Source organism: Sinohyriopsis cumingii, chromosome 1 (genome assembly GCF_028554795.1).
Source record: "Sinohyriopsis cumingii isolate HCF-2022 chromosome 1, ASM2855479v2, whole genome shotgun sequence".
Taxonomy (NCBI): domain Eukaryota; kingdom Metazoa; phylum Mollusca; class Bivalvia; order Unionida; family Unionidae; genus Sinohyriopsis; species Sinohyriopsis cumingii.
The window spans coordinates 175,256,461-175,269,177 of NC_142961.1; the positions used below are offsets into that span (position 1 = coordinate 175,256,461).

Here is a 12,717-nt window from a genome sequence, read left to right on the forward strand (position 1 = left end):
TATGCATTATAAGGCTTCAATCTAAAACCATTTTTATGTTTATCCTGTCACTGCACAGGTACTACTGAAAGTAAATGGAGATGCCTTACAGGGTGGGATCTTTACAATGGTCACCTACATTTGTCAAATATGAGGCACGCTGCCATGCCATTTTCATCATTTTACAAAAATCCTCTTGGTCAGATCATTCATTAGATGTAAGTATGATTTGCTGATCTTGCCACAAAAGTATAGTCATTCGGTCAAATATAAATGTTACAATCCATGGGAATTGGATTACTTGTCTGTGCCCTATAGCAGCATATAAACCCAGAAGAAAAGGACCCGGATAAAATATGCACAAGCCCTTTCTTTCCATTTTTAGTTGAGTCAGTTTGGCAGAATTTGTAATTTTAGGATGTTTTTCCTTACAGCACCAAAATTTTAGTCATAATGAATTTTAAAAACAGATATCCAGGAACTGTTTGATGAACTGTTATGTAATGTATTTACTCAGCAGCACTCAGTGTCCCCAAAAACCTGTCATAAATCTGAGTAACAACTCTCCACTTTCAAAAGTGTAACTATATGATTCCAGTAATTAATGTTTAGGGATAAGAAATGTACAGTTCTTATAAAAACAAAGTTGTATAAAATATTGCATTTTCCCTTATTTTGTCAAAACTGGATACACCAATCCACACAAACAACTAAATAAGGTCCATCAAAACCATCTGTTAGGTGTCATCTCTTGCTTTGGCAATTTATTAATGGTAATTTTCATCCATAATCTCAAATATTTGATTTTAATATGTGTGGATCTCTCTCTGCCTTAGAAGCAATAAGATAAATGGTTGAAAAAACATTTGCTGACTGATAAAACATTTAACTTGGGGTTTCATTATTACTGAAATGGACCGTTTGGTTTCTCAAAAGAAGGAGAGGTGAGTTGTAAGATTTAACTATCCTTTTCTACGTACATGCACATATAAAAATTTGCCAAACATTGACCTCCAAAGGGAGAGCAAATAATATCTAGTTTATATAAGCACATTCAACGATGAATAATGTATTGAGAAACAAAAATAATGAATATTTTTATACTGACTTTGATCCCATGTAACCTAGATTACCTTCCTTTGCCAAAGTTGTGTTTAAATGTTCATTGAAATTCATTTACTTCAAGGTATGCACTTTATACCTACATAGCAATCAATGTGCTTCTTTTAGGACATTTTATGAAGTTTCAAAGTGGAAAATGTTACCCTTTTGTTATTTAGCAGCATCCCAAATTTAAATAAGTTCCTATATATCTTTAACATGGCAAGTATCACAGTCTTTGAAGTTTATGTGCCCTTCCTGGTTACTGCACCGTGTATTTTAGTCAAATGACTTCAAATGAGCACAACAGAAACAATACATTGGAGCGAAATTTAACCGATAAGATTACCAAAATTACATTAGTCTACATGTAATTACAAATAGGGCAAAAATCTAAATCAACTGCCATTACACAAACAATTTAATAATTTTTAATTTCTATAACTTCATCAGAAAATGACAATGGAAAACATTTGCAATCTACCCATAGTTTGAAACAATCCCTATGAATGTAAGTAACACCAAATGCACAGGTGTCTTTGCACCATAGTTTTCATCTACACAAACATAGTGGTCACTGATGTTACAGTTGAGTAACCACAACTTTATAACATTACCTGCTTACAGGTTAATTCAAACTGAATGTGAATCTTTAAGACTTTGTCTAATTTTGGTGAAGACTTGAAAATTAAAAATAATTAAACAGCTTTTTCTAATGGCATCTGATTAACTATTTATATCCAAATGTAACTAAAATAATGGAATCCAGGTATTCCCGTCAGACAGAATTAATTACAATGTATAGTGTCTGCTGAGTTCATGTGAAGTCATATGGCCAAAATATGTGTTATCATGACCAAGAATGGCAACTAAACCTTAAGTACCATGGCCACGTACATTTGGCAGTGTTTCCATGTATTTCCTGTTGGTACTTGTATATTCCATTAATAAGCATTGTTTTAATGGTCAGCTTTACAAACCATACCTGTGAATATTTATGAGCCTGTTTTGTTGGCGCTGTTGATATCAATATCTGCAATGACTGCATTACATTTCATCTGAGAAAACAACACTGTAACTGCCTGGCTATAAACTACTGTCACTCACTGAACATAAAACAAAAATCACAGGTTTAAGTCATTTTCATTTTCCCTATAGAAGAAGGCAAAGTTTACACTCTTTGCCAATTTAGTCCCACTCACTTTGCTTGTAGCATGATCCATGATAGGACAAAAAGTTATAATGAAGATTAGCACAATACATGACATCCAGTGCAATTTATATAGATAGATGAATGAACTGTCATTTGGTCACTTTTAATGGTTTAACTGCACTTTAAACATATTATTGGCTATGTATAAATCACCAACTAAGGTTCCATGATTCAGTGTCAAATGCTTACATAGAGCTCTAAGAAGGATTATCATATGGGTGCAAAAATATGACAATATATTGATTTAATATAAATGTTTCAAATATTATAGTTCCCAGTTAGCACCTCTAATGAGTTACTTCCCTTTGTTCACAACTGTTTAGATCATCACAATATGTTGGAAGAAAATATTTTTTTTTGTGGAGGGGGCACTGTTACAACAATTATATTTATATTTATGTGTCAAAAAGGAATTGTAACATGTCATTTTGAAACATCCCTCATTACACAAACTGTATTTCACATAATAACAGTGCTGACCTAAAATATGGCTGCATTCGGCAAGGAAGTCACTACCGGCACAGAAGGCAATTTGTCAATATTGAATGGCCTGTCCTCTTTTGGAAGTTCTTAGTACAGTGGTCAAATGTTTGCACTGAGTTCTCACTGCACTGACTTGCCAGGTTTAAAAACTATGCACCAAAATGATTAACAAAATTAACCTAATGGCTTTTAGAAAATGTATATTCAATCCACAATGTCAAGTAAAATGGTCTAAATATATTTCAGGAATGCAAAATTTTAAGTAATTTAATTGAATATCTTTTGTTAAAAAGCCACTGCTTATATGTTTAAGTTGGCAAGATGTGAAATAAAATCTAAATTGATTTCTTGCAGCAAATTCGCTCTCTCTTGACTGTTAGTGTTTGCCACCTAGCCTGGTTTAATGGCAGTCTGTACAGTGGGATTTAATGGCAGTTTGTACAGTGGGATTTAATGGCAATATGGTGGGTATGGTGGGTTTATGCCTGATGCTACATAACATCAGCCTCATTGAATGAAACAATGTTTAAAAGTATATACAGTAAAACCTGTCATGAGCGACCTCTGCTATGAGCGACCACCTGTCATTTCCGACCACAATCGTAATGCACGGATCGATTTTACTATATAAACGCTCTGTTATGAACGACCACCTGCTCAACGCGACCAGCGACCGCGATTTCTTGGCAAAATATGCATTTTGACACTGCTATGAATGACCGCCTTGCCAAAAAAACAAAACAGATTGACACCACTGACCTTAACTTAATCCTTTGTAAAACACTAGACCTCGGGATAAATGTAGTATGCAAACAAAGTGCACATTAAATAACACTACAGTTGAACAACCATATATCAAGATAAACACCTCTAACCATCATTTAATCCTTTGTAACAAAGACTGCATACACAGTAAAGATTGCTTTAATAAAGTATTTTTAAAAAATGTCTTTCTACAGTATCAGTTTTGTGAAATTTACAACTCCAGTGTACGGTGTCATTTGTAAACTGCAGTAAACCAGACTAAAGTACATGTCACTAACCACCATTGTAGTGCCGAAGTCATGTGAATTGCCAGTAAGAGTAACATCAAAGGGAGTAATGATGGATATATGCAGTCAATTTAGAGGTTTGTATTTTATCTTTATCTTTATGAAAACTCACAAAACGCCAGTAGTCCTTATGTCCCAGTGAGAAATTGTTTGAAAGGGCTTCAGTGCAGGTTTGAGTACATCGTTTGTCTTTCCAGTTAATCCATAAGGCCTGGAGGGTGAAAGAGCTCACTGTCTTTAATACTAGTAAGTGAGAATCATTTCCGGATTTTTTTAAAATGATTTTTTATTTCTTTTGTTAGTGTTTCACCAAGCCACCATCTGTTTACCTGGGTGCAGATGGTCGCAACCATTGTTTATCGAGCTATAACGTTCTTGATTTAAACTTCGTCTCAGAATAAATGTATTGTTTCTTGATGAGTTAATTATGTCTTTTGGTTTCATTCATTGGTACATAATATATATTTATTCCACATTTCCCCAAAACCTGATAAAAACCGATAGTCTTTATAACGTCAACACTAATAACAATGGCAGAACCTCCGCTGAAAAAAAAAAATTTTAACACTGGAAGAAAGGATTAATGTCATTGAAAGAAATGAAAAACGGGAGACTCCTTGCAAAATAGCAGTCAGCTTAAGTGTCGGTAAAACGCAAGTTCACAATGTAATCAAAGACAGGGAGTCCATTAGAAACGAATGGCAGAAAGGTGCACAAGCACAGAGGAAATATGCCACGGCACGATGGACAGTTTACGGAGATCTGAACGAGCGAGTATGGGAGTGGTTTTGTGTTGCAAGGAGTAAAAACATACAAGTAAGTGGAAAGTTGATTCAGGAAAAGGCAATAATTGAGATACATGTTCAGACCAAACAGCTGAGTAAAACATGTCAACAAAGTATAATGGATTTTTAAAAAAAAAACAAGTGAATAAGTGTACAGAATTATATACATCATATCTAACTGTTCATTTTTTGTACATATTAATGGGATGCTGAAATATAAATTTTATTCTTGTTGTTTGATAGATGTATATCTTTATTATATAAAGATATTTTGAGAGGAATGCATGCAATATTTAACAAGATTTATGAATAAAGGATATGATACATGTACAGTGAGTATGGGTTTTATTTATTTGTCAACAATGCTAACTACTGACCCTGAAAACCAGTCCATTTTCACACACCTCTTATGAGAGACCACCTGTCTTGAGAGACCGCTTTTGGTTGGCAGAAGGGGCGGTCTCTCATAACAGGTTTTACTGTACAAAGGAAGAAAAACTCCCAAGTTAATGGGAACTATTTATGTGAAACCCATCTATGCAAATAACTTAAGAAAGTATATAATTTTGTCTTTTAGACTAAGGAAAAAAATATGTTTCCTATTGCATTGGTTTTAAATTCAGGTATGTAGGTAGGGATATTTTTTGTTTTGTTTTTTTAATTTTCTTTTTACATTTTATATTTAGTTAATGTGTTTTTTTTTATTTTGTTTTAACATAGAAGATAGGTATGTGAGAAAGTTTGCCAGTAGCTTCTCATGGGTCGGTGGTTCTTTCCGGGGTTTTCTCTGGTTCTTCCTCCACCATTAATACTGGCCGCCATGTATAGCCTATCATGTGCTGCAAAATGGCGTTAAACCCCACAACAACAACAACAACATAGAAGAAAAAAGTGCTAGGTTCAGCAATGAGAAAAAGGGACAGTCAGTTGACCAGAAACACAAATATTTTTCTTGTTTGGCCTTATGGGCAGCGTCTTTTATACTGCAGTGAAATATGCCAAAAAATTTCATAAGAGACATTTTCACTGTTATTCTGCATGAACATGTGTCCTTTATACTGGGGTGCATGCTAAGACAGGTTTCACTGGTATTAATATGAAACAGAATAATTTAAAGAACTATTAAAATCCTCACATTTCCTCCTGAACTGATGAATCTGTGGATGACGGATTCAAACTCATCAATTGACAGGTAGCCATCCTTGTTGCGGTCATGCTGAAAAAATAGCTCAACTCCATTTTGGCCAATGCTTTCATAGATTTCATCAGAAACATAAAAAGGATCCCTCAAGTGGTAATAAAAGAACCCAGCTCCAACTGCTATAAAACCAACAACTATCGAGACAGTCCAAAACATACATCTCCGGCAACATGCTCCCTTCTTCCTCGTATCCGTGAGAGGGGTATTACTCTCATCGGAACCGGAAATTTGTTCCTTTTCTTTCGTTCTACCCGACATTGCATAGTTTCAGCATCTCTTTAAAACAAACAAAAAAGCAACATATAGTACATGCTATAAAATTATGTCAATACTATGAACTTGACCAATAAGCAACTGCCAGCAACTAAGGAAGTCTAACACGTAGGCACTTGTTTCACTCAGTCATTGGATAACAAATGATCAAGCGGTTATACATGGTGTTTGACGTAAAGATCTACAAGGTAGCTAGAAAGCGTCTGGTACTTAAGCTTGCACTTTTGAACCTGCCAGGATTTATCGTCGAAATTTAACAAGTCACTACAAGTACGAACAAAACTTCTAGCTTTCAGAGCTATGTGTATAGGATGGATACGTATTAATTATGTCTTTTTTGAAAGACGGACATCAATAAAAGCAACCAATAAAGCATGCTCCTGTGCATCAGACATTATATATTCCTATTTAATATTTGAAACAGGTAAACCATTAATGCAAAAGGGCTCCGCTCAAAGTTTAAATAGTAAAAAAGCGAAACAAACTTTGCTCAAAACCATTTCCGTTTCCGGTTTCTATTTCCAGAGAGGTTACGGATGAAAATGAAACGCTTCCTCGTATTTTCCTGAGAATTCTATATTATGCTCAGGCCTGTAATTTATGGATTTTAATATTTACTTAAAAACGACTTAATATTTTTCAATAAACAGTATGAGTTTGCAAGCTATTTGGATTGTGCAGCTACCATCAGCAAGTGCTCGAAAAGATGGACGTCTGTTATTCTCTCGGTAGGCCAAATGGAGTATTGCATTATATACATCGTGAAAATAATGCATCAGTCATGTTTCCAACGTTCTGTTTCCCCGCAAACATTGATGATATTTACCCTAATACATTCAAAAATGATTAAATCCCATCCACGCCACAGGGACTCGTATTGTTGCTTAAAATTAACCTGTCATATATGTACTATATAATAACTACAAGGGACGATACTTCTCTCCTTGCTCGCGCGACCTATTTAAGAATAAATGCTGATATTTCAAGCTAGGCTTAATATGAAAAAACAACGCCCTGAATGGAATACAACCTTCTCACTGGCCAACTGAAAATAAGATATAAATAAATACAGGAAGTCATTTTCTTTTAACCAAGGAGAGGACACTATTCCATTCAGCGCTTTGTTCTTGCATATTAAGCGGGCGCGATCAGGGCCATGTCGAGTGGTACTGTGGGAAAATGATTTTGCATTCCTTAAAAGTATGATATCAAGTCAAACTTTTTAAAGGGATACACAGTCGAATGCCTGAGCTAAATATTGGTACCAGATTTATTAAGCTACATAGCAGCTTGAAATATCAGTGTTTATTCTTAAATAGGTCACACGAGCAAGGAGAGAAGTGTCGTCCCTTGTAGTTATTATATAGTACATGTATGACATATCAATTTTAAGCAACGATATGAGCTCCTGTGATCCGTGCTACTGTCCCAGAAAAGGGGAGGTAATGGTTTATGCTTAACTAGTTCTAAAATGTAGGACATCTACCTAGTCCTACAATGTAAGACATTGTCCTTGATATTTATATTTTGGGCGTCGAGGTCTTACATTTTCAGGAATATTTTACACACTTGTCACTCATTTTGGCGCTTTTCTACAAATTTTCCCATCCAGTCACATTATCTTGACACCAAACCAACCAGTCCTTACACTAACCTCTTAATCCTGCACGCAAAGCGAGGCAGCTGTTAGTACCATTTTTATAAGTCTTTGGTATGACTCGGCTGGGGTTCAAACCAGCAGCCTCCCACAACCGAGGTGGATGCTCTAACCACAAGGCCACTGGAGTGGTCAATTGTGTTTTGTGATGCTGATTATATGTTGAAGAATTTTGCACCAGCATCAGTTTAAAAAGATATTGCTAAAATGCTTATTACTGCTAACCAAATTTTACTATTTTGTTGCTTGACATGTTAACATGTTGTGAGCGATTTTCAGAAATCTTCACATATGGGAACTAATGTCTGGAAAAGTTCATAATTGGTAATAAAATTACATTATAGGATCATGTTGTAAAAAGAAAGAATTAATTTTCCTGCTAGTGGGCATGACCTCATGTTCCAGAGTAAAGTTTGTTTGTGCATGCATGTGTCACACACTTTAACCATTTGGCCACAGTCATTAGCTTCTAAGCAGTTTACCACACATTGAAACATGCCAGATCTATACAAAGAAGATAGTTTGCATGTTCTTTTTTTTTGTTTCAATAGCCAAACACTCCAACAGTCACAAGCAGGAAACTGCATACTTTATATCTGCATTAGAATAATTATAAGAATTAGATTTATGTTACCATTAGGTTATTGATATAGTAATTCCATATGATTGATTATTTTTTCTGTGGTTATAGAAAAGTTTGTTTCTATATTTTCCACTTTCAAAAATAAGCAGATAATAGGATACATGTGGAGATATCCATGCAGAATGCCCAAAATTTGTTGGATATAAAAATCTCTGAACACCTTGTTATGTATATTTAATTTGTAATTTGTTTAATTTGTTCATTTTTCTCCATGAATATATATTATGTATATCTCTATTTTCTGATTGTCCTTGGTCAGTAATCAAATTAAGGGCCTATCTGACTAGTGACATTTATTTTGTATAAAAATATATTGCTAATATTTCTCTGTGACTTTAGATTAAATATTAAGATCATTATAAATGGAAGTAAACATATTTACTTGTATCTGAATTAGAACATTAGTCTTTCACTTTAATGTTCTAGAAACGAAGTTGACCCATATCCTGGTTCCATTATTGTATCATAGCTTTTTATATTAATGTTGTTTACTTCGAAATGACTCATTCCTAGCTTAACATCTGTAGTGGAATCAGTCTTATTACTGTGTTCAGTTTTTATTTGTGAGGATTTATTTATTTAAATTATTCACTGTAATTACAATTTGCTCATTAATAATTCTTGAACTTAATAACAATCTTTGGATTATTGTGTATTCATTCAAGGACATTTTGGATTATGTCATTGTGATACATCAAGACTGTTGACATATTAGCAGATTTGAGGCTATTGGCACATTCAATATTGGAGTTTATTAGTAACACAACTGGAATTCATTTGGAACTCAATACATTCGGATTTGTGGTAGAACTTTTATGACTATTTGGGATTTTTTTCACAATACTGTAAGTTCTTTTTAAATTTTCACTTTGTATTCTAGGAAAATAACTTATTAATTGAAGTTTGTAAAGCAGTTTCACATTGGCAGATTTCTTTTACTTCATTTAAGACCATAAGAATCTTAGATTTGACAATTTTTCATATTATTATTCATTTAAAAAATAATTTGAGGTCATATTAATTAAGAACAATTGTCAAACTTCCATTGTTAAAGGCAGGACCATAATTGAAGCCATTAAGTACAATGTACCAAGTCAGATGGCTTCATGTAATAGAAATACACCTTTCCCAAACTGAAATTGAAATTATCTTTTGAGGCTAATATTTTATGAGTGTTGACAATGGTCACTGTCTTGATTTCTGCTGAACATCTGCTGAAGTCAAGTCTTTATTAGGAAGAGGCCATTTATTTTCTAAAGGGGGTGAGGTAATTTCTTACATGTAGGTGCACATAACAGAAAATTGAAATTAAAACACTGAATTGCTTATGACCTATCATATTTACTTCAGGATTTATCCAACATGTGTGAAGAAAGAAAAAATAGCAGATGGTATCCATTATGTTCCACTACCACCAAATCCAGATTTTGTCAAGTCACTCTTCTTTGAACTCGGATACACCAAAGAGGGAATGACACATGTTAGTACATTTATTTTATTAAGGTTATACAGGTTTTAGGTGACATTTTCAGGACTTTAGTTTTTTTTTTACTAAGCTGCAGGAAAAGTGTTACTGATCTTGCTGAAATCAAACTATTCAGTTTCTAATTCAGTGACATTAGCTCAAAACAATAACATTAGTATTTTACCAAAATACTAATTAAGAACCGTTTACACTTTCATATTCTCCAAATACTCAGAGCAGAAAGTACACAAGTACTCCTTGGTCATACTTGAGCAATTTGTGTTCATTTTTGCAGCATTTCTTGTTCTTTCTTCTTTTTTTTCTCTTGATTATATTTGCAATTATGCTTTCTCTTATCATCATTAAATTCTACATTTTTCAGCAGCAACAGAATACCTTGCAAATACTTCCACATGTTTTCAATTGAAACTACACAATATGATGAATGTTTATCAACAACAATGTAAATATTAGAACACTGGTTGTTCCAATACTTTCTGTTATTGTCAGTAATGAAATCAGTGCTTGGTGGCAATACACTAGGCTAGTTCCATGTGCATGAAAACTGTTTTGACAATAATCACAATAATTTACTTGATCAGAGTAGTTTTACAATTGTCTGTCTGTGCAGCAATCATTTGTTGTGGGGAAATTTTCTATTTAGGATTTTTCCAGGAAATGTGAAAGATACTTACTAATTTAAGTGAATGTAGTCAATTACCTCACCTGCAAAGTATAGGTGAGGTATAGGTGTCACTTCTCTTATAGTGTTGCTGCTGTTGGCATAGGTGTCAATGTTATAGTGTTGTTGCTTGATGTCTTTGGTGTTAATGTTATACTGTTATTGCTTTTGGCATAGGTGTCATTGTAATAGTGTTGTTACTGTTGACATCGATATAAATGTTATAGCATTGTTGCAGTTGATGTAGGTGTAAAAGTTATAGTGTTGTTGCTATTGACATAGACGTCAGTGTTTTAATTTCGCATTTAGCTGAGTTTCTCTGACACTGTTGCATCTGCAGCCATGAAACTTGATTTATCTATTTCATCATGGTGGGTATTCATGGAAGGTAGTCATTGTGGAGGGTACTTCTCATCCAGGGTAAAGAGTTGGCAAAATGACCTTGTCTTGTTCAAGTGATTATATTATGGGTTTATTGTGCATTTAGTTGACACTGTTGCATGTACAGCCATGAACCCTTATGGGTGCATTCATCTTGTGGGGTGCTTTTCACCACAGTCAAAAAAAATATTATTCTGAATTACTTTTCTTGTATTGACTTTCCGCATTTTTTGCCTATACCACAGATTAATAAGCGAGGCATAAGATTCTGCTGAATTCTCATTCATTAACTTACTTCTGTACAGACTTTAGTAAAAAGGTAAAGTTAAATCTGCTAGTTTGTATTTTCTGACTTAAGAGGAAGAAAAAACATTTCAGGTATGGTATAATGCTGTATTATTGCGGGCTCTATATTATCATGGCAAACAGGATTTTCCAATTAATTTGGACATGTGCCATGTAGTGGTTGTTTACAGATGTAAAGCTGCAGCCAGTGAGGATGCAAATATCATAAAGCTCAATTTCCTCTAAAATATCAACATTTTTGATAAGTTTACAATGAAAAAGAATGAACACCACTTTTTTGTAAAGTGCATGCAATTACGTTGATCATCATGTACAAAACTCCAGTCGAACTTGCTATACAGGCATTGACTTTGATTACGAAATATATCCAGTGTATCACCTGATGTTTGATGATTATAGGTCATATACTGAGAGTGACATACAGGTTAAGCTTGTAATTTTATTCCATGGTAGCCAAAATGGACCAAAATGTTACAAAATGTTACTTATGATCATACTTCTCATAAATATATAAGAATATAATAACAATTAAACTTTCTTGAAATCAGTTATATTTCAATATTAAAAATAATGACATTAATAATAGTTGTTATATATTTACATGCTTGTAATTTGTGATATTGTTATTCATTGATTTACACTTGAATTACATTTGTGTGTTCGATTTTATCATTGGATCCTTTCGTTAATGTGGAAATAATATGCCAGGACAAGTGTGGACATTTCTTCTCATACATAAGTTGTATTTTATGTTTATTATAATACCTGCATGCTACCTTACATAAGTTAGGCAAATACTGCAATAATATAAAGTTGTTCCCCCCATGGTACATTAATCTGGGTCACCCACCATATGCTGTTTTATTTAAATCATGTGCTTCAGTTGACAAAGTTTTTTATAGGAATAGAAAGAGGGAAACTTTACAACTTACAAGTAAGCAGCAATTGCAAAACAGTTTTAATATATACCGATAAGAACATTATGTACCGCAATAATACAGCGTTCCATGCTATATGGCAGGGTTTTGATAGTTGTGTGAAAAGGCTATCAGATATCTTAAAGTAACAATATTTTGGGGAATCATTTCTATGGAAGAGCCTTATGCTAAATTATTTTAAAGCATTGATTTGAGGGCATGTAATATATTGCTAAACTTCACAAGCTGTGTTTGTTGTACATGGGCTTCATTAGTGTCATATAATCATACATCACAAGAGCATGGGGCAACAGTTCCAACTATGGCATACTAGCCTGGTACAAATTTGTGAAATATGGTCTCAAAATTTTTTTTTTTTTGTTCTTTCTTCTGTGAGAAAACAGGTTAGTTACTTCCAATATCACTAGCCCAACAAATGTTTTTAATGACCTTTCTGGTTAGGTTAGAGAATTGCCATCCAATGTGTTTGCACATCATGTTTGTTTTGGTGAAATGATCACATTCCAGCAAAAATATGAATAGCTAGGAATAATGATGTTTTACTAATAATGTTAATAT

General features: G+C 33.8%; 2 protein-coding genes across 2 annotated transcripts in view; one reads left to right on the forward strand and one right to left on the reverse strand.

Moving 5' to 3' along the window:
• LOC149808421 (selenoprotein N-like) overlaps positions 1-6,544 on the reverse strand; it is a 40,495-nt gene extending 33,951 nt beyond the window's left edge. The window contains exon 1 of the mRNA XM_089977008.1: positions 5,749-6,544. Coding sequence (XP_089833134.1) covers positions 5,749-6,072 — 324 coding nt within the window. The 5' untranslated portion in view covers positions 6,073-6,544. The remainder of the gene's footprint in view (positions 1-5,748) is intronic.
• Positions 6,545-6,604: 60 nt separating this feature from the next.
• The window catches only part of LOC149808422 (AP-5 complex subunit mu-1-like), a 59,704-nt gene continuing 53,591 nt past the window's right edge, over positions 6,605-12,717 (forward strand). Inside the window, exons 1-2 of the mRNA XM_089977020.1 lie at positions 6,605-6,815; positions 9,738-9,867. Of these exons, the coding sequence (XP_089833146.1) occupies positions 6,739-6,815; positions 9,738-9,867 (207 nt within the window). The 5' untranslated portion in view covers positions 6,605-6,738. The remainder of the gene's footprint in view (positions 6,816-9,737; positions 9,868-12,717) is intronic.